Source organism: Chlamydotis macqueenii, chromosome 23, assembly GCF_036417535.1.
Source record: "Chlamydotis macqueenii isolate bChlMac1 chromosome 23, bChlMac1.mat, whole genome shotgun sequence".
In the NCBI taxonomy this organism is placed as follows: Eukaryota; Metazoa; Chordata; class Aves; order Otidiformes; family Otididae; genus Chlamydotis; species Chlamydotis macqueenii.
The window spans coordinates 4,543,280-4,568,828 of record NC_141578.1 but is presented as its reverse complement, the minus strand read 5'-3'; the positions used below and the strand labels follow the sequence as shown (position 1 = coordinate 4,568,828).

At 48.8% G+C, this 25,549-nt stretch overlaps 3 protein-coding genes across 15 annotated transcripts in view; 1 reads left to right on the top strand and 2 right to left on the bottom strand.

Moving 5' to 3' along the window:
• The window catches only part of BLTP3A (bridge-like lipid transfer protein family member 3A), a 34,921-nt gene extending 27,186 nt beyond the window's left edge, over positions 1-7,735 (bottom strand). For all 4 annotated transcript variants that reach the window (XR_015261020.1, XR_015261021.1, XM_086765945.1 and 1 more), the window contains exon 1: positions 7,628-7,735. Coding sequence is in view for 2 of the 4 variants with exons in the window: in XM_086765945.1 (XP_086622071.1) it covers positions 7,628-7,671 (44 nt within the window). In the remaining 2 variants the exon portion in view is untranslated. The remainder of the gene's footprint in view (positions 1-7,627) is intronic.
• Positions 7,736-9,586: 1,851 nt separating this feature from the next.
• SNRPC (small nuclear ribonucleoprotein polypeptide C) lies at positions 9,587-14,296 on the bottom strand. Of its 3 annotated transcripts, none has more exons than XM_086765474.1 (6): positions 13,936-14,281; positions 13,654-13,696; positions 13,113-13,221; positions 11,631-11,723; positions 10,939-11,043; positions 9,587-10,001 (listed from the first exon to the last, which is right to left on the bottom strand). In XM_086765474.1, exons 1-6 carry the CDS (start codon positions 13,941-13,943, stop codon positions 9,877-9,879), a joined length of 483 nt encoding a protein of 160 aa, XP_086621600.1. In that variant the 5' UTR covers positions 13,944-14,281; the 3' UTR covers positions 9,587-9,876. The 3 variants fall into 3 exon arrangements, with proteins under 3 accessions (XP_086621600.1, XP_086621601.1, XP_086621602.1); XM_086765475.1 differs by having other exon boundaries at positions 11,631-11,720; positions 13,936-14,278; XM_086765476.1 differs by lacking the exon at positions 11,631-11,723 and having other exon boundaries at positions 13,936-14,296.
• Positions 14,297-14,633: 337 nt separating this feature from the next.
• The window catches only part of ILRUN (inflammation and lipid regulator with UBA-like and NBR1-like domains), a 33,521-nt gene continuing 22,605 nt past the window's right edge, over positions 14,634-25,549 (top strand). For 4 of the 8 annotated variants that reach the window (XR_015260972.1, XR_015260973.1, XR_015260971.1 and 1 more), the window contains exon 1: positions 14,634-14,903. Coding sequence is in view for 3 of the 8 variants with exons in the window: in XM_086765471.1 (XP_086621597.1) it covers positions 14,746-14,903 (158 nt within the window). In the remaining 5 variants the exon portion in view is untranslated. Of the gene's footprint in view, positions 14,904-19,993; positions 20,079-25,549 lie in introns of all 8 variants that reach the window. The other 4 variants (XR_015260974.1, XM_086765471.1, XM_086765472.1 and 1 more) reach the window with 4 other exon arrangements.

The window sequence follows — 25,549 nt, the reverse complement described above, 5'->3', positions numbered from 1 at the left end:
ACACTGCTTAGTCTGAAGAGCAGCAGCGGTGCAGAGAGGTTCCACGCGGCCAGCACAAGGCTCCGCAAAACCCAGCAGCTGGTGCGAGGATGCATCCATATTTTTCTCCCGAGCTACTGAAGTGCAATTCATTTTTGCTGCAACAAGAGTCTATACAGAATTCCAAAAACGGCACACGCTCCTCTCTGGAGCTGAGTGGAAGTGGGTGGAAACACCTTGCACCCAGCAGCGGACACGCGCTTTGTAAAACCGACAATTTGGTGGTTCTGGTAAACTGCAGCATAGCAACCCTGATTTAGAGATTACCATCCGTGAAAGGAAAACGCCACGTCCTGTTGTGTGAGCACTCTCTTTTCCCACCCCTGTCTTGAACAAAGAAGTGGTAGCTGCTTGTTACTCTACTCCGTAATAGCCTAGGGTTCGGTCTTTCCAGCAAGAATTCCTCAATATTAGAAGTTTTTAAAGTAAAAAAGCCACCAAAATGTATTAGTAAAATAAGACGTTTCCAAAGTGCAACATTAAAGGGTTTGCATCCAGCCTCAAATGCTTTGCTACACACACAGTGTGTAAGAACGTAAGGGACAAGCTTACTACGGGTGGCTCAACACTGGACATCTTGGGAGCCGTGGCCGGTGGCCGCAAAACAGCAGCCGCTGCTGGGAAGGAGACTTGACAAAGCTTCCTTCTTATAAATTCGCTCAGAGTTTCTTGCTACAAACTGTTTCCACTCCATTCCCAAAACAGCTTCTATTTGCCAGTGCTCCCAGGGCTGTTTCCAGAGCAATGTACAAACTGGGTTGTTACCGTTATCTCTACTTAACCACTGGGGAAACTACGACACCAAATGACAGGTGACTTCCCTGTAGCGATGCGAAGCACGGCACCGACTGCCCTACTCGTCACAGCCCCGCGGCAAGCGAGCTGCGGGCATCTCCCATCCGTCCCCAAACCCTCCCACCTTCTGAGACGCGTCCTGCTGCTCTCAGCCACACGAAGATCAAGATGTAGAATTTAAACATTCAGGGAGGCTATCCACACCTGGGTTACCTGCTCTCTGGAACAAGTCCTCTTCAGCCATGCCAAAACGCATGCAAGCCCCTTGCAGGCGCGAAACACAGCCAGGTTCCTCCTCTGCTGCTATTTGTCCGAGCGCTGGCTGCAAGAGGGGGTTATTTTGGGCTGTAGCTACCAGATTTGTTTTTCAAGCCTTCACGCTTTGGATTCCAACTGGTGTGCTTTGTGACACTCGGGCACAAAAGAAATTACTACCTGGTTGAACAGAATGCACTGAAAAGCAGGAACAGAATGTTTTGCAGATGGAAAAGTAATGGCTTTTTTATCATCAATTTTTAACTGCTAGCAGCTTTATGGTTCACGTATTTCCCATAGCTGCAACAGCTATTTTAGGGAAATTATCGTCTTCAGGGGCAGATATTTCCCTGATCACTGAAGGAGGATATTAAAACAGCTAAAGCCAAAATTGCAGTGTTAGTCTCAATTCCAGCAAAGAGACTCTGTCCCAGGCAGAGGCTCTCCAGAGGTCCCTTCTGCCTGAATCATTCCAGGATTCTGTAGCTTCATCAGGCCATTCCCAGACGCAATTTCCTTGCTTGCCTCCCTACCCACCACACTCCTTAAGTTTCTTCCAGTTAATTTAGAATCAAGGTCAGTAAACTCAGGGAAACCTGAAGGGTTAGGTGGTAAGCACACACCTCACGCTGACGGTAGGTGTTTCTAAATCAGAGGGTTTCCAAGAAATTTACTAACGGAATGTGCCATCCCTCTGACTGTCACTGCAAGGGCACAGCTGCAGCTCAGCGTTTGAGCATGCAGCAATGCTGCAAAACACTTCAGGACAAGCGAGAAGTAAACAGACTGGAGAATTCAGACTGGATTTTGTCATAGCGATTTCCAGATCGCAGCATTTAGCCAAGAAACCTAAGCACTGGGGGGGGGGGGGGGGGGGGGAAGTCCTCTTCTCATTTAGGGAATTCCCCCCCTCCTCCGTGTTGGGCAAACGATGCAGATCTGATAACACGATCTGACCTTCTGCCCAGTGCAAGCCACTGAGCCCACCTCAATGATTCCTGAATGGCAGAGACTGAATCCCATTCCCTTGGCCAAAGAACCACCGCCTCTGCCTCTTGTCTCCATTTTTTCTGAGAAGGATGGGGCCCCTGGAGATAATACATCTCTCCTCCGCCATCCTGAGCTCACAGGATCTAGTACCTCCAAACAGCAGGACAACCATCAGCTGCAGCGGCCTTTCTTTGTCCTGTCTTAGCCTGAGAGCACGTCTTGGATGGTGTGGGTGGCAAGGAGATCACACACTTTTGAGTACGGAGGCACAAACAGCTCCAAGACTAACTGCAGAGCTAATCCAGTAATGCTACGCAACAGGCAGGGCTCACATGGCAGAGAGCAGTTCTTGGTCTTGGAGCCAGCTCTGAAGTCTTTGCATGTGGCACAGAACCACAACTGCCTGGAACGGGTAATACCGAGTGCGTTTTTAGGGCCAGGAAGGGATTCCAAGATTCTTACACACAAATGATGAAGTAACAGCCCGCAGAAGCCTACGTTCTCCTAGCTCAGTGCACTCTGCAACACCCACATGTTCCCAACTGCTAAACTGATCTAGAAGAAACCAAAGATACACCATAGGCTTTCCCAATATCTTCCCTTCTCTACCAGCAGCGGTTTTACCTGTTGCAAGGACTAGGTGCAATTACAAATGAAAGGGGGCAATCTTGTCTCGAAAAGGGGATATACGGCCTAAACCACAGGGAACGGAGAAGAAAGGCTCTACTAAGACGCAGTACGATTTATTAAGAGTTACACGATGCTGTTTCTTCTGGCTGCGTACTTGACCTACATCTACAAGTGAAGTGTTACATTCTGCACATGCTACTCAATTGTTCCGTTCTCTAGGATTTTTAAAAATTCTGTTTCTAAACCCCATATTATTTGTCCAAAAAGGTGGCTCCTGATCTAGTTGGGGATGTCCCTGCTCCTAGCAGGGGGGTTGGACTAGATGGCCTTTGAAAGTCCCTTCCAACCCCAACCATTCTATGATTCTATGGTTCTTTCCACAATTCCTAGTCCTGCGTAGCACCTTCCAGTTACTGTCCCGACGAACACGCAAAACAGCAGCTGAGACCCTACATTTCCAGTAGCCCAATGTAATAGACTGGGAATAAAACAGCACAAAAACCCCAGTGGCACTCAAGTACTTCATACACTGAGGAACGAAGGGCCTCTGCGAGCGTCAGACCCTGTTTATCAGCAAGGCTCTAGCAAAGATAAAACCACCAGCCCAGTGCCCCCTACGTTTCTGTTGCACACGTCTGTTATCAGCTCGCCCAACTGCCTGGGCTGCTGGCTCAAACACCACACTCTTCCTTCTGCAAACAGGTCTCGTTCCCCTCTGCATTTTCTCTGCGATAGTGCTAGAGTAACCTCAGCCAACTTGCCTCTCTCATTTCTCCTCTGCTTCCTTCTCACCCTACTTTTAGGGATCCCTGAAGCTCCTCCTCAGCTGCAGTTCTCCAGGGCTCCTGCCAAAGCCGGATACACTTGTGGTCTCCTCACCCCAGCTCCTCTGCTGACACCAGCTTTTCTTTCTTCCAGAGGCTTCTGACTCAGTGGCTCTTTCACATCTGCCCTTTAGAACTGGAGCAAGCAAAGCTATTATCTAATTATCTTCTCCACCTAACTTCTATTCTTTTCTTCCAAACAGAAGGATTATGTGCTGCGTTTCCTCTGGAAACCACGTAACGCATGAATTAGACGTTTTATTAGGGCTGTTACTGCACAAGCTCACATGTTTTAACATGTGTAATAAAGGAAAATGTCAGAGAGCAGTGGACAAAAGCTTCCTAATTAAATAAAAGTAGTTTTAAAAAGGATTTCCACTGCAGTGCTGAGAACTCAAACCCTGATGCGTTATATTAACTAAGTGTGGGCAGTTTAGCTTGCCTCAGTTTCCCCATTTACCACACGGGGACAAATACCACCTTTATAAAACTGAGATCAAGTACCTACTACAGTTGCACCGAGCATTACTTAAAAAATTAAAAAGACAATACAAAGAGCTTACTTTCAAACAAAACTAGAAAGAGGTAAAGGCAAATCACTGTTTTCATTTCAAAGCCATAGGTGTATTTCCATGAATAATTACAGCCTGGTAAACACAGAAGTACTGCTCTTGTACAGCCTCGGCGGAGTTCAAACGAGATTCGAGTTCAAACACACAGCAAGCAGCTGGCAGGGAGAGCCCTTTCTCTCAGCTACAGCAGTTCGATGTCTGCTTTTGAACATCCTCCTGCAGAATCTGCCACCCTAGGACCGCAGCCGTGCGCCAGTACAGAAGAATCAAAAAGTGAAACCACCTGATCTGTTTTACTTTCCAAGCTAAATATAGGGCCAAAGAGTGAAAATCACAGATGGTGAAAGCACTGCAAGTTTTCAGGCTCTTCTGCTCTAGGAATTTAAGCTGCTAAAGCACAACACAGGCTAAGCCTTCTAAAATACATTCATAACTCAGCTCTGTCACCGACAGCAAAGCCCAGCTTTACAGATCACCACAAGCGACCGCCGTCATCCTATTAGCCATGCGATTCGTGTAATCTGAACAGTTGGTGTGAAACAACTCTTCCTTATTTCCCTGGTCTGCCTGCCTCTCCTGACCCTTCCTTGCAAATTCCCAGGTAGGAAAGGTACGAAAACACGCCTCGTGCAGAAACGACTTCATCTGAAGACATAAGAAGAGGAACAAGGAATTATTTCATATGCAAATCGAAAGCAGAAAATAAAAGTAGATTAATGATTCAGTAGCAAAATTCTTCCAGGCAAATGAGCATAGCTGAAAGACAGACCCAAAGGGAGTGCGAAGCTGAGGTACTGAGAGGAAACAAAACCGGAACGAAAAAACATCTTCTCTTATACAACATTAAAATGGGTTCAAAATGCATTTCTGCAAAACATCCACAATACTTATGGAAGAGAGGGGCAGGATCAGACCAACCACCCCAAATGACAAAGTCCAGCAAGCAGGAAAACAGCTAAAGCTCCAGATTTTTCAGGACTCCTTGTGCTCCCTGGAACTGCACAAAGGAGACAGGTGAACGCTAACCACCGGCCTGACCAGAGGGGAACGAGGAGGCACTTTGAGCAGGAACGTATTGTAACAGTGCCAGGTAAGGGAGGCTGAAAAACAAAATTAAATAAAAGTACGAGCAAGAAAAGTGTATTTATCTCAAGAGAATTATCCATAAGAACACCACACACGTCCTTGCATCCTAGGAGGAGTGGTACCTAGGAATACAGCCCAGCTCTGTTTCAGCCTCCATTAACAGCTGCTCTCATCCACCTCTCCTCGTTGCGAATACTTCAGTGCCTGCTGACAAGAAGACTGAATCCATAACGAGCACGAGATGCTGATTTGAGATGGAATGAGACAGAAAGCTCAGAGATCTGTGAGGTCAATTCTAGCAGAAATTCATTTAAATTAGAGCAGCAGGCTCTATTACACTCCTTTCCAGCACAGTGTCTGGAAGGCTGGAGTACTGAGCAACTAGTGACTCAGAACCGCCGCGGACAGGCACTTTATTGAGGAGACTGCTCGCTTAAAGTTTGCGGGGATTCTCCTGAGGTTCCAGAAACTCTCAGGATTCACTACCAGCCTCAGAGCCAGGATTCCCAGGCCTTAATTCCTTGCTCCAGCACCATCACCACGTACAACCCCACAAGTCACTTCAAGCCCCTCGCTTTGTATCTGAGCTTCTCCAGCAGGAAAAATGGAAAGGACGTGATCATCTGCAGCTCATAAAGCACAGAGAGGGACAGCACCACGCAATGCTGTGCCTTCACCAGCGTCCTCTGAGTATGCCACCTTTACATTTCATCATATTATTCTGATCTTTCGGTAACACAGAGGGAAGGAAGTGCGCACCGTCATAAGATAACACAAGAACCGCTAGCTCTCGTGCAGCTCTTTTCTTTCAAATGAGAGGGAAACTGAGGCACCCTGACCTGCCCAAGGTCAACCCCCCAGTCGGTGACAGAGCCACAACTGTATTTACTGACTCACAGCCCTGCACATGAAGCACCAGATGATGGTCTTCCTCAATGCACCTTTTATTGCTTTTAATGAACTTAATTGAAAACGACAACCAAGCGCCTGAGCACGTGCTACCCGTATCAGGTATTACAGCATTCCTCCTCGCCCTCGGAGCCTTTTGCTGTTTACATTCTCCCCTCGTCTCTTGAGCTTTTATCCACGCTCACCTGCTCCCAGCCCAGCGGCAGCTGCTGCTGGAAGCAGCCCAGGCCTACAGCTATCCCGGAGGGGCGGCAAACGCAGCCCCCCAGGGGCACACACCCAGCTGAGGGGCCCGGGGGGAGCGGGCCTGGCAGCTCCCCCGGCTCTCAGAACCCCCCCGGGCCCGGCAGCCCCCGGCCCTCAGAACCCCTCCCGGTCCTGGCAGCCCCACAGCCCCCGGCCCTCAGAACCCCTCCCGGTCCTGGCAGCCCCCGGCCCTCAGAACCCCTCCCGGGCCTGGCAGCCCCACAACCCCCGGCCCTCAGAACCCCCCCGGGCCTGGCAGCCCCACAGCCCCCGGCCCTCAGAACCCCTCCCGGGCCTGGCAGCCCCACAGACCCCGGCCCTCAGAACCCTCCCGGTCCTGGCAGCCCCACAGACCCCGGCCCTCAGAACCCCCCCGGGCCCGGCAGCCCCACAGACCCCGGCCCTCAGAACCCTCCCGGTCCTGGCAGCCCCACAGACCCCGGCCCTCAGAACCCCTCCCGGTCCTGGCAGCCCCACAGCTCCCGGCCCTAAGAACCTTCCCCGGCCTGACACCCCCACAGCCCCCGGCCCTCAGAACCCCTCCCGGGCCTGGCAGCCCCACAGACCCCGGCCCTCAGAACCCCCCCGGGCCCGGCAGCCCCACAGACCCCGGCCCTCAGAACCCCCCCGGGCCCGGCAGCCCCACAGACCCCGGCCCTCAGAACCCCTCCCGGTCCTGGCAGCCCCACAGCCCCCGGCCCTCAGAACCCCCCCGGGCCTGGCAGCCCCACAGCCCCCGGCCCTCAGAACCCCCCCGGGCCTGGCAGCCCCACAACCCCCGGCCCTCAGAACCCCTCCCGGTCCTAGCAGCCCCACAACCCCCGGCCCTCAGAACCCCCCCGGGCCTGGCAGCCCCACAGACCCCGGCCCTCAGAACCCCCCCGGTCCTGGCAGCCCCACAGACCCCGGCCCTCAGAACCCCTCCCGGTCCTGGCAGCCCCACAGCTCCCGGCCCTAAGAACCTTCCCCGGCCTGACACCCCCACAACCCCCGGCCCTCAGAACCCCCCCGGGCCCTCAGAACCCCCAGGCCCGGCAGCCCCCGGCCCTCAGAACCCCCCCGGCCCGATACCCCCACAACCCCCGGCCCTCAGAACCCCCCCGGCCCTCAGAACCCCCCCGGGCCCAGGTGTCCCACAGCGGGGTTGCCAGCTGGTCCCTGCGACCCCCAAGCCCGACCGCGGCCCCTCAGGCCCGAGCCCTCCCTCAACGGCAGCCCCCCCCTCGGGCGCAGGAGAGGGATGAAGAGGAGGAGGAGGAGGCCCGGGTGCGGGTGCCTCACCGGGAGAGGTGCTTCAGGATCTGCTTCTTGATGATGCCGGCCATACCGCGGGGGGCTCAGGGCCGCGGCCGGCGGGACCCCATCGCGCCGCCGCCCCCGCCTCCCGCCCCGCCCCGCGCCCCGCCGCGCCCCCTGGCGGCCCCCGCGCGCGCCGCCGCCGCGCTCCACGCGTGTGCGCGGAGGGAGGCGGCCCCGCCGGACACGCGCACACGCACCCGCGCACACCCCTCCCAAAAGGGCTGCGGCCCAGAAGCGGCCCGCCCGCGGCGAGCCCGGCAGGGAAGGGGCCGCGGCCGCCGTTCACTCACGGGGATCGGTCACGCTGTCGGAGCCGCAGGCCAGAAAACTCCACGAGACACAAACGAGCCGAGTCTGACACCTCTTCTTTGCCTACAGCTCCCTTCCTGGGGCTGTCCCGGGTCAGCCAAAAATAAGGGATTTTTTTTTTTTTTTTCTCCAAAAGAGGCGCTCCCACTGCAAAAATAAAATGTTAAATACAAAGCAACATAACCAGCGGGGCTGCTGAAGGGAAAAAAAAAAGCCTAATCTCAAGCACTTTCTGCGCTACTTCGTTTATGTTTGCACGGTAACTCCGACGTGCTCTGTACTTCACCAAGCGCATTCTGTTTTAATCTGCTAGCAGCACACAAGCCCTGAACTTTTCTCCAAGCCCAGTGCTGATCGTTGCTAATTCCTGCCCTTCCCCGTGTGCAGCGACGGTGTGTGTTGCATGTTCGATGTAACAGCAACCCAGCTTCAATGTAAAGCTGAAAAACACTCCGATTATTGATCAGGGAGGCACGCTCCCCTTCCAAGATACGCACTGGAACAATCATTTCAGCTCCTCACGACCTGCTGTGTCTGACGCTTGCAGAACACGACTGGGGGATGAGCTGCACCGCGGTTCCTTTGCTGGCAGACGCGGGACAGTCAAGCAGGATGCCCTGCGTCCGTGCCGCAGCACCTCAGCGCCCGTCCAGCTCAAGCCTGCGTGCTGCAGAAGTCTGCTCCGAGTATGGTTAATTGTCAAAACATCCTCTAACTTTTGCCTTACCTCACTGTCTGCTGAGCACAGCTATGAAATATTCGATGCCTCGAACACTACATTCTTTACAGGAGACTGTTGAAAGCGCACGAGCTCCTAAAAATACAGTTTCCTCTAAAAAACGGGACTGTCCCGTCCCATAGCAGAGAGCCCTCCCAGTTCTGCTCAGCAAACACCTTCTTGTAAGATGCAAATCACTCCCCCGCTTTCCTAATGGAAGCAAATATGTCAAGAATGAGTCGGACAATTCCGCAGACTGAAATGGATGACAACCAACAGGCACAGAGCAGCCGGTTATGCAAACAGAATAAATTATTTTAATTCAACTGGAATTGTGCACCTGCATTACGCGTAGCTCATCAAAAGCAAAATCCTTTGATTAAACTAAGGGGCCTGGGATGTCTTCAACGACACACTCCGTTAGGCTAAGAAGGGAACTGAGCGTTAGTAACTACTGACTCAACAACTCCAGTAACGTAACTGCGTCCACACGAATGCCTCAACAGCAACAGAAAAGCGGAAATATGTTCAGCAGCATCAAAACAATTACTGTAAGAAGTAGCCTTTTAACAGCATCTCTTTGCTTCACTCAGTGGAGAATCAACATTTTATTAGACTCAAGCTCCTTTGCGCCAGTCAAGTCACTTAATGCTGCAGTCTCCTCAATTAGAGATTTCACTGCAGTCTTTTCTGATGTCACCTTTTGTATTTTTATTAAAAAACACGCACACTTGTTTTGAAACAAGAATTCAAAACGCAGATAGCACTACATCTCTCTGAGGGTATGACATAAAAAAGAGAGACTACCTAAAAAAAACACTCTGAAAAATTCTATGCAAGACAAGTACAGAGGGAACAAAGAAAACTGGTATTTCTTTCTGCCAGGCAGAAAAAAACCACAGACAGAGTAAGGCTCAGGTTCTCCGTATGTAAATGAGTATCAACGTTTTATTGTTGTGTTTTATGATTTAACGGGGGAGAAAAACCAAATTAAAAAAAAAAAATCACAAAAAAACCAAACCCCAGAGCAGGTACAAAAGCATGAGTCCAGTGCGCATCTCGGTCAAACCGTCCGCAGTCTGAAGTAACGGCGGATCTCCCCTACACACTGTTTTAATACAAAATCCTAGGGATACAGGTCGATGGCGTTTTATCATACGGAAGATCGCAATACGTAAAAGAAAAGGGAGCTCCCTTTCCACCTTTATCTGTCTGGACGGGTCATTCCCGGCCTGGTTGGCACCATCATGGGTCTGGAAGGAGGTCTCATCATCGGCGGCCCCGGCATCATGGGCATGTGTCCTCCCATGGGCGGCCGCATCCCTGGAGCTACGAGGGGAAGGACAGGACGTTAGAGAAGAGCTCGGAGGAGCAGCAACTGCCAAGTCACACCAAGACAGGGTCTTTCTCCCCTCTGCTCCAGGGAACCTCCGTTGTCCAAGCCTGTAAGCTTTGACTGGAAGCTGGCTGAGGGGAATTACGTTTCCCTGAACGACATCAGCAATCAGCAGAGGAAGAATCAAGTTTCTGAGTTATATGCCCACTTTGACAATATTCACCGAGAACTTATTTTCAACCACTCAAAAGGTACGCTAGCTTAATTACTGAATTGCAAAGTTAATTTGGAAAAAAAGCATTAAATCCTCCAGTTAAGTGCATTTGAAAAAAAAAGACTAGTGTACTTTTAACGGCTGGGCAACAGGATTACCAAAGAAAAGCAGGTGTTCTACTAAAAAGCATCGAAATAACGGTTTCCATCCAACTTCTCCATTTATTTTCAGGCAGCCACTACGCTGCCTAATGTTGCAGATTAAGAGAGCATCCTGTGCCTTTCAAAAGCACTTAAAGAACGGTTTCTACCAGCAAGACAATAATTGCACAGATATCTCACTACTTTTAGTGCGCATGTGTGTATTCCTTTGGATTTGTTCCCGTAACTGCTTCAGTAAGACATCCTCTGGGAACTCTTCAAATGCCAGTAAGCTCCAAAGTGGAGTGGATCAAAGACATTTTAGTTTGCCTTTACAGTCCTGCAAAACACCTTTTTGGAGGCATTTCGTTCCTCTGAAATACGTTTTTCTTAAGACATTTTAAACAGTAACATTCATTTAGTGAATGAACTACAGCTAGCACCCAGGTACTGCAGCTGCTTCGCATTTTCCGCTGAGCTCCTTTCACAACCCTCTATTGCCCACTGAGACAGAAAATACGACCCAGGCATCCCGCAAACTGGAGCGTGCAGAGATTTACCCATTTCCAGACTTACCGGGTCCAACCGGCATCATTCCTGGCGGGGGTGGGCCCATCATCGGCATCATCGGGGGTCCACCCATGTGAGGGGCCGGCATCATGCCGGGCCGCGGGGGGCCGGCTGAACACACAGACAGATCGGTTAGGCATCCGGCCGCCTTCGCGTTCACACACAACGTGCAATGCAAAGCACTACTGAACTTCACGGGACATTTTTGTAATTAAGGTGTCTTAAATCGCTTTACAACTGCCTGAAAACTTCATTTTCAGTTTCAATTCTGACTTCAGGTGCCAAAAAGTGGACCAAGGAAAGAACATGCCCGCTCTTCTTTCCAGCTTTGCACACCTAATGCAGACAACTACCACTTCCAGCAGCAGGACTCTAAACAGAAAGGGATCTCAGCCATTTGCCAGCTGATGTGAAAGAGAAGGTTATCAATCTTATTCTATTTTAAAAAGAAAACCAAACCAAAGCCTGCGCTGGAAGTTTTAATCAAGCTCTATACGTGGCAGCTATCAAGTAATGAGAAGGCACACACTTCCATTAATGTACTCAACATTACTAAAATTCTCACATGCTCTTACATTTTGGTATTCACAAGCTCAAAAGCTCTTAGCTTGATTTCAAGCTAGAAGGACTTCTCTTTACAAGTCCAGGAAACATGCAACACCGCTATCACAGTCAAAAACCGTCCAGTTCAGACTTACGGATGCTGGGAGGAGGTGGTATCATGGCTCCTCCGGGAGGTGGTGCCGAAAACGGCGTAGGAGGGATTTTTCCTTGCTGAAATGCAGCCGCTACATTGGGGGGGAAAAGAAAAAAAAAAAAAGGAAAGAAAGAATCCCAGGAAAAAAACCAGTTACTAGGCTAAGGAAGCTCCTGCGTCAATCTTCCTTCTCATGCCACGCGGTCAGAGCATACTTCACGTCATGCTGCGTGCTCGGTTGTTCTAACTCTGGAACAAATCTCTGTTTTACGCTGCTCGTCACAGCAGAAGCACCTGATATTCCTGAAGACAATTATTACATTAATTACTCCAGCTGAGACTAGAGAGCTCCTTGGTGAACTTCACACACCTAGCAGGAAGGCGGATGGTAAAGAAAACGCACCACGTGATTCACAGCTGCAGCTTTCACCTGGGATCATTAGGGAAAAACATGCAGTCTTGAAAATGGTAATGAGGCAACGACTGGGTAGGTGACAAAAAGCAGGAAAAACATCTTATGTGAAAGGGAAGAGGAAAAAAAAAATCAACTGGGATTGACTAGAAGGAAGGGAAAAGATGTGAAAGCTGGAAGCATCACAAGGGAAATGGAGGCAAGGGAATGGAACAAAGATGGGTCAGGGGAAGTTCAGGTGGGACATCAGGAAAGGCTCTTCACGGAGAAGGCGGTCGGTGACGGGAACATGCTCTCCAGGAAAGCGGTCACAGCACCAAGCCTGTTAAGAGTTCACGGAGCATCTAAACTGCTCTTTTAGCCACACGGCTCGGTTTTAAGTAGTCCTGCAAGAAGCAGGGAGTTGGACTCAACAGTCCTTATGGGTCTCTCCCAACTTGAGATATTCTATGATCTAAAGGAAGTTGCCATAAAGTTAATCTGGCATTTCTATTTCTTTCCACGGAGAAAAGAACCATTATTCAGAGGATAAGTGACAGGAGAAGAACCCTATGAGCTGACAGAGGAAACACTGCACACTGTGTTAAAGCCTTTAACAGTAAAAGAAGAAAAAAAAAAAATCAATATCCCTAGAGAATTGAGGGTAAGGAACTACAGCATTTTTTAAAAATGAAAAAATCCAGACATTTTAATGTCCATTTTCTTATCTTTTGCATTTCTCATTCATGCTCTTTACATAAATGTGCTAAAACCAAAAAGCAAAAACGTGTTATGTGACCCTGTAGGACATTACCAGCAGGGCTAAAAGCAGCGGTATCCGCAGCCCCTCCCAACCACAGGAAAGTGGCGGATGCCCGCTTACAACGACCCCTCAGCGCCTCACGTGGAAGCCCACGCTCTGAGGAGCTCAAGATTCGGATTCTAAGCAGCTTTCGCCCACAATTCACAGAGCAAAGACTCAACAGGGAAGTGAGGAAGAATCGACAGGGAAAAAGGGAAGAAGAGCAGCTAGAGGAAAGGCAGGGGAAGGAACAGGAGAGCAATCCAGGGTCACAGAAGGATTAGCCTTACTTGTTTTGTCAATCAGGCTCTGAGCCTGTTCCTCCATCCATTTTTGATAGTAGTCTTTCACGTTCTCTTTGTGTTTTCGGCCACTGCAGTGCGTTTTTCTCACAGAGGGCTGCGAAAGAGCACATAAACCCAAAGTTTACTGGGAACCGTCGCATAATTTTAAACGTACGCAGTTTAGCAGTACAAAATAGGCTGGCTCCTCTGCTCAGTCAGAGGAAGGGTGATGCACAAAAACCTTTACCTATCAACTGTAACTGCCAAGACCGAGCTTTAAGCAAGACACTGCCCTAACAGCCAGCCAGCTGCCTCCTGCTAACTCACCGCAACGCTTGTAGGCGGCCACGAGCGTTGGCTGCCCTCGACTGCTGAACGCTACCAACGTTCCAATTCCTCCTGCTATTATTTTATTTTTATTTTTTTTTTGCAAAGTAGGAGAGAATAAGTAAGGAAAATTTTAAGTAACCAGGCTTCAGGCTATGTAAGTTTTATTTTAACGTTCTTGACACAACAGAGAAGGTGATACAGAGGATTTGGTACTTACTGAGTCATGGGTGAGGTACGTGTCACAGTAATCGCAATAAAACCTGAGGAGGGAAAACTCTTATTACCAAGAAATCACTTCAGCGTTAAAACGCGGCCCCACGCCACGGCTCCAGGGCCGGGCCCGGCGCGGCTGCAGGCGCTGCGTGGGTGACACGGGCACCCAGGGCTCGGCCTGCCAGCGCCCCGGGGCGCCCCGCGACCCCCCGCTCCCTTCCCGAGGCCTCAACAAGCACGAACCGGGCCCACCGCCCCCGGCTCCCCCCGAGCCCCCCGCGCTCACTTGGGCATGGTGCTCCCCGCAGCCCCGCCACTGGCGCCGCCAGGAAGTGACGCACTCACGCGGCAACGCCTTCCGCCGCTTGACCTCCGGCGGCTCCCGTAGAGCGGCGGCGGCGCGGGGCGGGCTCAGGAGCCGCCGGCCGGGCCTCGCCCCGAGGGGCCTCGCGGCGCCGAAAAAGGCGGGATTACGGAAAAAGGGTCATTTTTTTTAAGGGAAAAAAAAAACCACATTCGGCCAGGCTCCGTGCCTGCGTCAGCACCCAGCAGGCTTTGCGCCGCCTCGTTTGCATAGCGCCACGCGACGTCACAGAGCCCGCCCACCGCGCATTTGCATACGTAAACACGCGCGCCGGCCGCCGCCTCCATCTACGGAAGCGCGAGGCCCGGGGGCGGGGATATGCAAATGAACCCCGCTCCGTGACGCACCGCCCCCCCCCCCCGGCGCTCATTTGCATCCTCGCCCCGCCCTCCCCTCGCCCTTGCCGCTCTCCTTCCGCCTCGCGCCCACCCCCCCCCTCCCCTCCTCACAAACGTGGGGTGACGCCACGGCGCCGGGCGCGCTGGCGTCATAGGCCGCGTGCCCCTGGCGCGAGGCGGTGCGGCGCTTGCGCAGTGTGCCGGCAGCGGTTGGCGTCGCCCGCGGGCGCCCCCCCCCCCCCCCCATCCCCTCCGCCCCCCGCCGTGCCCGCGCTCCCCCCTTCCCCCTGCCAGCCCCCCCCCCCCCCACCCCCGCCCCGCTCCATGCGGCGCTGAGGCGGCAGCGGGGGCGGCCCCGGGGGCGGCAGCGGTCGGCGGGGAGCGGCGAAGCGCCATGGAGGGCATGGACGTGGACCTGGACGCGGAGCTGATGCAGAAGTTCAGCTGCCTGGGCACCACCGACAAGGACGTGCTGATCGGCGAGTTCCAGCGGCTCCTCGGCTTCCAGCTCAGCCCCGCCGGCTGCGCCTTCTTCCTCGATATGACCAACTGGTGCGGGGGGGCGGGGGGGGAACCGGGGGGGCGGCGGCGGCGGGGCCTCGGGGGGGTGGTGGGCCTCGGGGTGGGCGGCGGGAGGGGAAGGGCGGGAGGCCGCCGGCCCGCAGGGGCCGCGCACCGAGCCCGGGCCCGGCCGCCTTCCCCCCCCCCCCCCGCCCCGAGCCGCCTCGGGGAGCGGCAGGCCCGTCCCGCCGAGATGGCGGGGAGGGAGGGAGGGAGGGAGGTGGTGGTGGTGGAGCGGGGGGGTGTTTGTTGCGCTCCCCGCTTCTCCCCTCCCCTTCCCGCGGGGTCGGTGATGGCGGGGCGAGCCCGGGGTGTGTGTGTGTGTGCGGTGGGGAGGGAGCTATCATGGCAGCGCGGAGGAGGAGAGGAGCAGGACGGGGCCGAGGAAGGACTCGGGTTCGCCTCCCGGCTCCACCTCGGGCTCGAGATTTTTTTTTTTTTTCGTTTTTTTTTTTTTTTTTTTTTCCACCAGTTCGTGGAGCTCGGCGGTCAAAGGGCTGCAAAGCTGTTAAAGAGTGACTAATTGATAGGGAGAGGGGCATGTGATCCAGCGGGCCCAGAAGCTTTTAAAGGGCGCTTTCTCCGTGGATGAGCTGAGTTGAGGGGTGGGTTGTGGTGCCCCGGACCCTCAAGCAGACTTCAGAAGGAGGGAAAACCGTGGTAGAAAAGGCTGTATGGAACTCAGAGCTGCCACGGTCTCCACGTAAAAGTTACCCGGTGTTGGGTAAAAACTTAGCACCTGCTTGCAGACTAAGAGTCTCTCTCTAAATACTCTGGCTTTCGGTGTGTGTTTTGGCTTTGTAAAGGCTCTCTGCCACTGCCCTAGGGGAAAAACAAAAGAAGCAGGTACAGGTTGTAGAGAAACTGCAGCTCGATGAGAACGTGGGAAGTGTGTGATATAATGGTGGGAAGCAAACCAGGAGTAGTGTTAGTGGTGCAGTGAGCCCGGTGACTGCGAAGGAATGTTGTGAAGTTGCTGCTGGCTGGATTGTGGGGTTGGACTCGTTGTTACGAGTTGCATCTTTCAAACCATGTCTAAACAGCGTTGCTGTTGTGTAGGGCGCAAACCAAAACGTGAGCCTCTTAGGCTGAAAATCTCTTCACTGTGGTGGAGGCAGGAGAGCGAAGTGCTTTCTGTTTCAGATAGTGTTAACAAAGATAACTTAGCTAAGTTGTACTTACTGTATTTTCTTAGTGATGTAACATCAAATCCAGAAAACTCAGGCTTGAAACTTAAAATCCAAGTGAAGGTCTTGATATCAACAGCTGGGAGAAAAACTTGCACGCAACTGTAGAACTAATACACAGCAATAAGACAACTTTGCCACCTTTTTCCTTTCATCTTTCCCTCCTGTAGCTCTGTATTAAATCATATTGGTAAATCTGCATCTGCAGAGGGAGTCAGGGAATAGCAGATGTGCTTGGATGCTGATCCAACGCAGAAGCAGCTCGCTCTCGAGGAGTTCAGGAGTTTGCTTTGGAGAAGTGGTTCACAGCAGAAGATGCTTTCCCGCTTTGTTAATGTCTTGATAATATGAATAAAACTGCCCATGCAGCAGCATTATACTTTCCCTTTTTCTGTGGTGTTCCTCGGGAGAGCAGAAAGCTCAGCAGAGCTGAACCTGAAAGTTACTCGTGGAGATACTATGTATAACCACAGTACTCCTGGTTTGTGTTGAAGAAGCTCTTTCTTTTTCAGGAGCGTTTAATTTCTTTTTGAAATAACAGTATCTCAAGTACAATCTTAGAACCAATGGCTTGTAAAAAAAATCTTTTCATTATAATTGAGGAAAATCTTAAGTGATGAAAATAGCTTTGGTTTCACAACTTCAGAAAACATAAGTTTTCAATTTTTTTTTTCGTAAGCCTTGTAGATGGACAAGAGTGTGAGAAGGAAATCTGCTAGGCTGGTGTAATGTGTATGAAAATTAGCACAGGCTGTAGTGTGATTACTCTTAGGCTGGGCTTAACGCCTGTGAGAGTTTAACCTTTCAGCAGCAGGGAGTTGAGTTAGGTATGCTGACAGGTGCTGCTTGTTTTTCTCGTGTGTTCTTGCCAGGGCGCTGCTTTCCTGACCTGCAGTATCATTTGTTGTGCCTGGTTTTGTGCAGTTTGCAGTTCTGCCGCTGTGTTTCTGTCTCACTCTCCAGCTCCCACCTCTTCTTAGTATGGCCTTTGGGTTATCAGCCTGGCTATGCTAACCCTGCTCTGGGTCGTTATGAAAAGCTGCGGTCAAGACACGTTTTTCTCTTCTGGAAACACCTTTCCTTTGTCGTGTTCGGGGACCCTTGGTGATCCACACTGCCCCAGCTGATGTTAGGCAGTGGCCCACTAGATTTGGATTTTTGTGGCCTAGAATTAGGGTCAGAATCTTTTATTACTCCTGCAAATAATTGATCTCAATGAGACTGTCAAGTCGCTTTCCTTCTGTTAAAGGTATGGCGCTTCCCTGCAGCGATGATCCCTTCGCTCTCTGCTTCAGGATTAATGTTCATCTGCAGGAAATGGTGAGGGAATTCCCAGCAGGGGTGTGAGACGCGCACTTACTGGGTAGGCTGGGTTCTTCTTAGCGATGTCCGTGTATGGGTTAATTAGCAAAGATGTGAAAAAAGCACTAGTGAAAGTTATTTACGAGTGTGGCAAGCTGCTCTTTGGCGATAATTATGTAGTCTCCAGGCCTGAAGTTACTTTTCTGTTGCATGGCTTTCACATATTGCGTAGTAAATAGTGTGAGGTGTAATGTGTTTTGAAATAATATTGCCAATAGTATTGCTAGTAATTGTATTTAACATATTTAAAGTGAATTTACCGTTCTACTGAAATAGAGGAATTATTTTTAAATAGCTTGTTCAGCCAATTTGGGGGAAAAAAAATTAGTGGTTGATTGTGGAGCAATATAGAGACTTGTAAATAGCCTTTAAAAGTCTTTCTGCTGCTGCAGTTTACCTGGAATTGCTCAATGCGCTTTCGGAGTTCTGGCAGGCCTGGGACAGTACTAAGAAACTGCCAGCTGGTTTTATTAGCAATATTGCAAAAATGCTTCAGGTACAACATGTGCATCCTGAGTTTCAGAGACGTTCCTTGATCTTCAAGAAATACAGGTTAAATGCTTTGGTGAGTTGTCTTTTCTCCTGTTATTTATTAAACAGTTTCCTAGAGTTCTGCCTCCTTTTAATTACACGTTGAGTTCTGTTTGTGGGCTCTTCTTAGCTTTCTGCTGCATAAATCTGACTTTGCCTTTTCTGGGAGCCCTAGCTGTCCGTTCACTAATGGCAGCACGCATTGTCCCTCTTTACTATTTATTTATTTAATTTTCGTTACGAGTTGTGAGGCTTTAGAGTGAGAGGCTGAGCTTTTGCTTTTGGCCTAAAATCAAAAGTGAACTTCTCCAAAAGATGTTTTGGCACCGAAATGCTTCTTCCTCAGGAGGAAAACCCAGGCAGCGTAGTTGGGAGGGCATTTTGCTGCCATTGCATCTGGGATAAAAATCCACCCTCCATTAAATGGCATGCTTAACTCTCCCTGCTCCCTTCCCCCCTCCAGATGTTATGCAATGCAGAAGCCAGGCTGCCTGCACACTGAAGCACATCCAGCACCGCAGGTTGGAGGGAGGGGGCTCAGTGGGCTGGTAGGAGTGATTTTTGTGGTGGAGCGAAGTTCCAGGTGCCTACAGCTCCTCAGTGTTGTGCGATAGCGTGGCCAGGAACGTGTCTGAACTTGTCTAGACTCAGTCTACCTACATAAGAAACTCCGTTTGAAAACCCTTTGTGCTAACATGTTAAAAATAGGGGTTGTTTGGGTCAGACAGTTGATGCTGAATGAATCTGTGCCAAAGTAGCTACTCACAGTCTTCCGAACACAGGAGAGGTGGTAGGTCTCTGGAAAGGTGGTACCAGGGCAGACTGGGCTTTCTGAAAACACTTGCAAAACAAAAGTTCTTAACTGTCAGCCTGGCCTTGACTGGTTTTCAGCGATACGGATTAGTGTAAAAGTAAGAGCAGAGGAAACTCTGCCCAGAACGTGCATTTTAGTTTTTGTTGATGCTCAGTTAAGGCCTGTTTCATGAAGGTCATTAGATTCCTCTAAAGCTGGTGTGGAAATTGTACTGTGACAAGGAAGAGGAATTTTTTTTTTTTTTTAATTGGAGAGTATACCAACTTTGAGGGCGAGAGGCTGCAGCGTAACGCTTGGAGCTTTAATTCTGTGAGAAAGTGAATTAATTTGACTTGAAGCAGCTTGTGGTGCTGGATTTAAAATCCGTATTTCAACCCAGCTGGCTGTGAAGGGATTCCTAATTTAGAAGAGTTAATGTATGTATATTTCAGTGATTTGCATGTAATATTTCTTTACATTCTCTTTTTAGCTTTTGTTTAGAAAGCTGAATTGTTATTAGCCTAGTAGGTGTGATATTTAATTGAACTGTGTCAGATAATGATGGTTTCCATTGTGTGTGGGGGGGAAAAAAAGTTTTATTCTTGCGAACACTAGGCTTTTTTGATCTGGCTTACTTATGAAAAAGACTTTTTTTTTTTTTTTAGGTAGTGAGAGGTCTTGAATTTTTTTTCATATGCCTAGAAGAATTTGTAGCTGTGTCATGGTTTAACTAATACTCTAAAGATGATGTTTTGCATTAAAATATTTACAAGTTTACAATCTCTGAAAATACTACAGAAATCAGTTGTAAAACCTCTTTCTATATTGTGTAAGATGTAGGGCACTTCTGTGTGTGAGTGAGGGGAGCCAAGGTGAGGTAGGGATTACTGTGCTGATACTGATTTTTACATCATAAATCTGAAATTGTCAAGCATAGGGAGGAAAATGTACTAACACTTTTGTGCAAGTGTTTTATTGCTCTTGGAGAACAGATAGAATATTGGCTTTTAACATAATTAGAATTGCCCTATAAATGCACATTTTTATCCCTGTAGGTGGGCTATTTAAATTCCTTATATCAAATGAGACATGTATATTGCCCAGAAGTGGCCCAGTACTTGACTGGGAGTCTAAAGACACATTTAGCTAATAGAGTTTTTATTGCTTTTACTCTGACTGTGTATTGATGTTTAATTTTTGCTTTCCAGCAAAGATGATAGGATGCTACTTTAATTGAAACTCAGATCTGCGGATAAAAGCGTGTCTGTTAACACTTGGTGTTAGTGCTGGAGTGTAAGTACCGTCAGAGAAATGCTCCGAGTACGTTTAGGTGAGACACCAGGTCATAGAGAATTTGACGTAACAGACTCAAATTAACAGGATTCCCTCACACGTGCGTTTCCCACGAGGACTCCTGGTCTTGATTTTTAACCTTGCAGGTGTTTGCAAGACTGTCAGGAAAAACTTGGATTTGAAATGCTCTTCCTCAGCTCGGGCACGGCCGCGTTACCGCGGGTTGGCCGAGGGACAGTACCGCTGTGCGGGCAGGCTCTCCATCTCGTCCTTGGCTTTCCTGCACTTACTGTGTTTAAAGGGTTTGCAGGTATAATATCCCCAGTCGTCTTACGGTATGGTATTTTTCCAATCTTCAAATAGCTGTGTGTAATGTTTCAAAGATCTATGCAGAAAGCACATACAGAAGGCAAGTGTAAGGACATGCGAGGTCAGACTGTGCAGCCGTAAAGGTTTAAGGTATTACCTCTCAGGACGCGAATACTGAGGGGGAATGCGTGGCCTCAGCTGCTTCTGCACCACGAAACCTTTGTGTGTTGACAGCAAAAGCCATTTTTATTGATTACAGTATGGCTCTACCTGATTGCTCTGGTCAAGGGCTTCCCTACAACTAACTGCTGCTGTTAAAATACCTTCACTTTTATTCCAACCCTTACTTAAACACCAGCATCTCCCCACTAATTTAATTGATCTCTTAAATCGAAACACTGGTTTCATATCATTCTTTAGATGCAAATATGCATCTCTCTGATCAAATACTTCTGATTATAGATCTAATATGTTCTTAGATTTCTGTTTGTTGTCGAGAAAAAAATATCTGTTCTTGTCTGGTTTTATATAAAAATATTTTCTCTAGCTTTTGTTTGGAAATCCTGACTGAAGTGTGAACAAATTGATTTGGTTTCCTCAGCTGTTTGAAGGCAATGTTTTTGTTGATATCTAGTAAACTAATCCACTGCTATTAGAGAACTCCACCTGATTTTCTAGAGATGTTCTGTCTTGCTGCATTTACTGAGTTTCCTCTTTTTCTCTCCATGTGGTACGTCTAAGGGAAGGTAGGATAAAACAACAAAAGGTTAGGATTTTCTCTCTCCCTGAATTAAGGAATACAAACCCTTCTTTCATGTTCTTATTGACATTGTTGGATTCGCCAGAGATGACCGCCATCGCCAGTGGGGAGTTGTGGTCTGTGTGCTTGACCTTAGAAGAGTTCAAGGGCTCCCTGCTGTCCATGTTTTGTCTGCTCCTTGCCTCAGCCCACGGGACTCCAATGACTTCCCTTGTCTTAATCCACATTCGGATAAATCCGAGGAAGACTTCCCCAGTGCTCTGTATAAATCTCAAGCTTAGTCTGGATACTCCTTTGCTTTTAGAGGGCAGTGGGGGAAAATCCTTGTGTCACGGAGGAGGCAGAACACCTGAGACCTGATCTGTCAAGTCAATCCTCCTCCTTCCCTGGGAAGTTCTTTGCGTGAGTTCAATACGCATCCAGGCATCTGTTAGGGAGGCGGTAGCAGCAGGTGGGAAGCTGTATTACTTTGCTTCTCTTCTTCCTGTATCAGGTGATCAAAACAAAACAACGTTGTGTTCTTGTACGTCTCAGTACATAGGAATTGTTTGAAGTGATCTAGGTCTGAATGTGACTCTAGCTATTGATATTTGTAGGTGGTGACCGATTGAACTGAACGTGGTGAGAAGGGCGAAGCACTTGGTTTAAAAGATCGTTTGGGCTTTGATAAAGTTTAGTAGTAGGGAAGATGAGGATTTAAACTTGATGGTATCCTTACTCTAAAATATTTGATTAACTGCTGTCCCCACAGGCAGAAAAGACACCGTAGAAGCAGGTCTAGTAGGTCCTGATGTGCTGTTGCCAAAATGCCAGAACAGACTGGCAGTCTCTGAGCTATGGCTGCTGCTGAGCCGTGTGTACCGTAGCCGTTCACACCCCGTGGCTGGGGAGCAGAAGATGGTTTCTAAACTCTTTAATCCATTGTGTTTAACTTAAAGCATAGTGAATGGTGTCTTAGTACATGTCAACTATTGTGGGCTGTTGCATCTCTGGTGTCCACAACTGTCCCCTGGTGCTACTAAAAATAACAGAATTATAGAATTAAACAATTGGAAAATGTTTTCTTGGACAGCTTTTATTTAGTGCATTAAAAAAAAGGCAAATACATGTCTCTTCTCCAGAATAACACAAATATTTGACCTGATTGTTTTGTATGAAAGCTAGACTTTAAATAGATTGTATTTTTAACTGTAGAACACACTATAATTGTGCTGTGCTCCAAGTTACAAAACATTTTAAAAAGTGGGTGCGTGTGAAATGGAAATGTAAGCAGACAACTGTAGCAGAAAGAATCGGGTACAGTATAATTTTAGTCTAGCTGGACTGCCTGACGTGCCTGAACTTGTTCTCAGACAGTTTCTGTAGCTTAATCCCCCTTTCCTTTAATGCAGACAGCTATAGATTGGTGACATAGTTGATACTGAGGAATTAGCAGTTACTGAATCTTTTCGTACTGGCAGCTCTTGATTACTTTCCACTGGGAAGAGCTGTTGCCTGTTTTCAGTGGCAGCAAGCAGAGCGCAGCTCCTGCTGTGACATTCTCGAAATATTTTACCCCACGCTTTTACAGCTCCTGACCACCTGCTTTGGGAGGCTTCAGCTGCTGGGGGTGGCGGGGTGGACTTGTGCTTATTGCAGCATCGTAGTATCGATCCTGTCATCGAGACTGCTTGCTGGTTTTTGGCAAGGTACGGTGCAGGCACCAGGGTAATGGTTAAACAGCCGATGTGTTTGTTTGGATGTATAAAAAGCCTGCTAAAGGAAAGTAATTTCCTTTGGTGGTTTGGGGAGCACTGGAAATGGCGTGCCTCTTCGGTGGCCTCTCAGTTTCTTTCCTTCTGCTGCCCCTGCAGCGAGCACAGTGTTGCTTCTGGTCACCGCAGGTTTCTGTCTTCTTCCTGGAACATCCCGCTTGTATTTGGAACTGGCTGTCTTCAGCTGAGACAATGAAATTTTTTCTGTGGCTTCATGTGAGAAAATACATAAGCTTCAAATTAGGCAGCTCTTTTTTTCCTCCCCCTTCCTTCAGCTGCGTAAGTTCAGCTTAAAGCTTTTAACTTCCCTCAGTGGTCCTTTTGGATCATCTGATGTCTTCTAGTTTCCCAACCGCACGGTTTAGTGTGAGATCAGGATTGAAGATAACTGATACACCAATTTTGCTTTCTGAAATTATCTCTCTTGAAAGCTGTTCACTGATTAAAATTCCAGTCCTTCAAAACATCTTGAGACTTTCCACTTAATTGCCGCGTGCCATCTCTATTGAAAAATGTTTGAATGGAGAACTCCAGGTAAAAGTGCTTCCCTGTGGTGTAATGAGTGATCTCTTCCCCCTACCCCCTTCAGCTTTCGCTGCGGCTTTGGGTGAGGTGCCTCCTGCTTCAGGAGCAGTAGGGGAGCTGTTCGAGACGTCCTAGCCCATAGTGTTACCAACCCAGTTCCCCGATAGCTGGAGCGAATAAAAAACCAAAGAACGTACTGGAGAGTTAAGAGATGGAAAGAGTGGACTCAGGATTGCCTCATTTGGATGTCCTCCATACACATTTTTAGTCTCTCCCACCTGTACCATGTAGAGATGTTCCATTATTTAGGAGTGAGAAATTGCCCATCTGCTGCACTATTTCTCTTGCACGTTTCTTTCTGTTTTTAACAATAGACACCTTAGGGGTATTGTGGTGCCTGTTTACATATTGCATTTGGAGAACAAGAGAAAGGTCTGCAGAGGTTGAGAATTCGGTTACGGAAAGAGTACAACGTGTTCTAAGTAACATATGTTCTTGAGATTTTATTGTGCCTTTATATCACTGTTCCATTTCTGCATTGCATGTTTCCCAGAGAATTAACACCTGAGTTGCTTTTTGCATGACGACATACGGCGCCATATGTGAGTGCTGAGGACATAAAACGAACATACGTTACAGCTTGGGCACTCGCCTGGCTTTTCTCTCCCTCCACAGAGGCAGAGAAATGTAACCTGGCGTTCACTCCACCGCAGTCGCTCTGCACAGCGAAGTGACTGAGTCCATTTGTCAAAGTGCTTTCTACTTGACTTAATAAATGTCCTCTGCCTATGTTCTAAGGGCTGCATCCTGTGTGAAATTCCGAATTGAAGGCTAACTTGGTATTGCACTTTGCTTTTTCGTACAGCTCAGGAGATCCAGACCACTGGAAACTTTCACCCGTTAGCTGGAGATAGATGGGGTGGCTGTAGGAACGGGCAGGAGCTAGTAAGAGGAAAATTTCCATGCTGGATTTTGAATTTAAGCTTTGATTTGATTTAGATTTTTTTACACACTTCCCCTCCCCGACTTGCCCTCTCCCTGTTTTGGGAGTATCGGTTTGCCAGGGCGCTGATGTCCCTTGTTCCTTAGGTTAGGACGACCTGTTTGTATTGCGTTCCTTCCAAGATGCTTAACTGGTACGTGTTGTAAGAACCCTGTGTTTTATTGGTAACAAAAGGATTAGGTATTGTGCATATGCCCTGCTTTGCATAAGGCCGCAGTGAATAAGCCTCAGTGCTTCGCTTTCTTCATTCTCCTAAAAAAAAATCCGATTCAATTAATGAAAAAAATATTTCCAGTTACCTGTATATTGCTTTTTGTTTGCACAACAGTTAGGTTGTATGAGGAGGCCTCTGGTTTGTCAACTGATTTGGAAGAGTTTCTTTTGTTTTTGGATACTGCGTGGTGACCTAGTTAATTGGGAGTAATTGCTGTCTAAATATATTGGTTTAACATAACAAAAGGGTGTCAGGAAAAAAACGGGGAAGGGAAAGAATGGCTCAAGATAAACCACCTCTCTGCAAACACTTAAGAGTTGTTAAGGGAGATCTCCAGAGCTATTAGCAGAGAAGGTTTTAACTTGACTATTGTAATTTAGCTCCTGAGGCTTGAAACAAAGCAGCAGAGCAAAAGAATTGATCTGGAAAGGAAAACTTTCCCTGATTCTGCAGGTAGCGTTTTGTTGGAAAAGCACTTGACGCGTGAGAGTCATGGGATGCCCTCGGAGAGGAAGCAGTGGGATACCCGTAGTTAGAATGGATTTGGTTGATAATATGCATGCTAATATTCTTTATTTGTTGCCTTCTCCCCTCTCTCTTTCCAGAATCTTGCTCTTAGGACTAACATTTAAGTAGGCTTACCTGGTCGCTGGGGTGACTTCTGATTGCAGGCTTCTTTTGAGGAGTTTGAGCCTAAATCCTGTCAGACCTGCTCTGTAAATACAGCTGAGCTACAAACTGTTGCAGTTCAGGACTGCTCTAAAAATGGAAAAATTGCTTAATTTAGGAAAGGTAAGGAGAGCCTGACACCTGATGAGCTGTGTTAAGCAAGAAATGTATGGCCATCCCTGTAATTAGTAGGGATCAGTCATGGAAATTGCACTGTCTGGATTTGGCATGCTCATC

What these genes read in the sequence shown, in the direction of transcription:
- SNRPC (XM_086765474.1), bottom strand. An exon ending in CGTACCTCACCCATGACTCA is followed by an intron (nt 13,222 to 13,653) that starts GTAAGTACCAAA and finishes GCTCTTTCGCAG; the next exon opens with CCCTCTGTGAGAAAAACGCA. An exon ending in GAGCCTGATTGACAAAACAA is followed by an intron (nt 11,724 to 13,112) that starts GTAAGGCTAATC and finishes TCCCCCCCAATG; the next exon opens with TAGCGGCTGCATTTCAGCAA.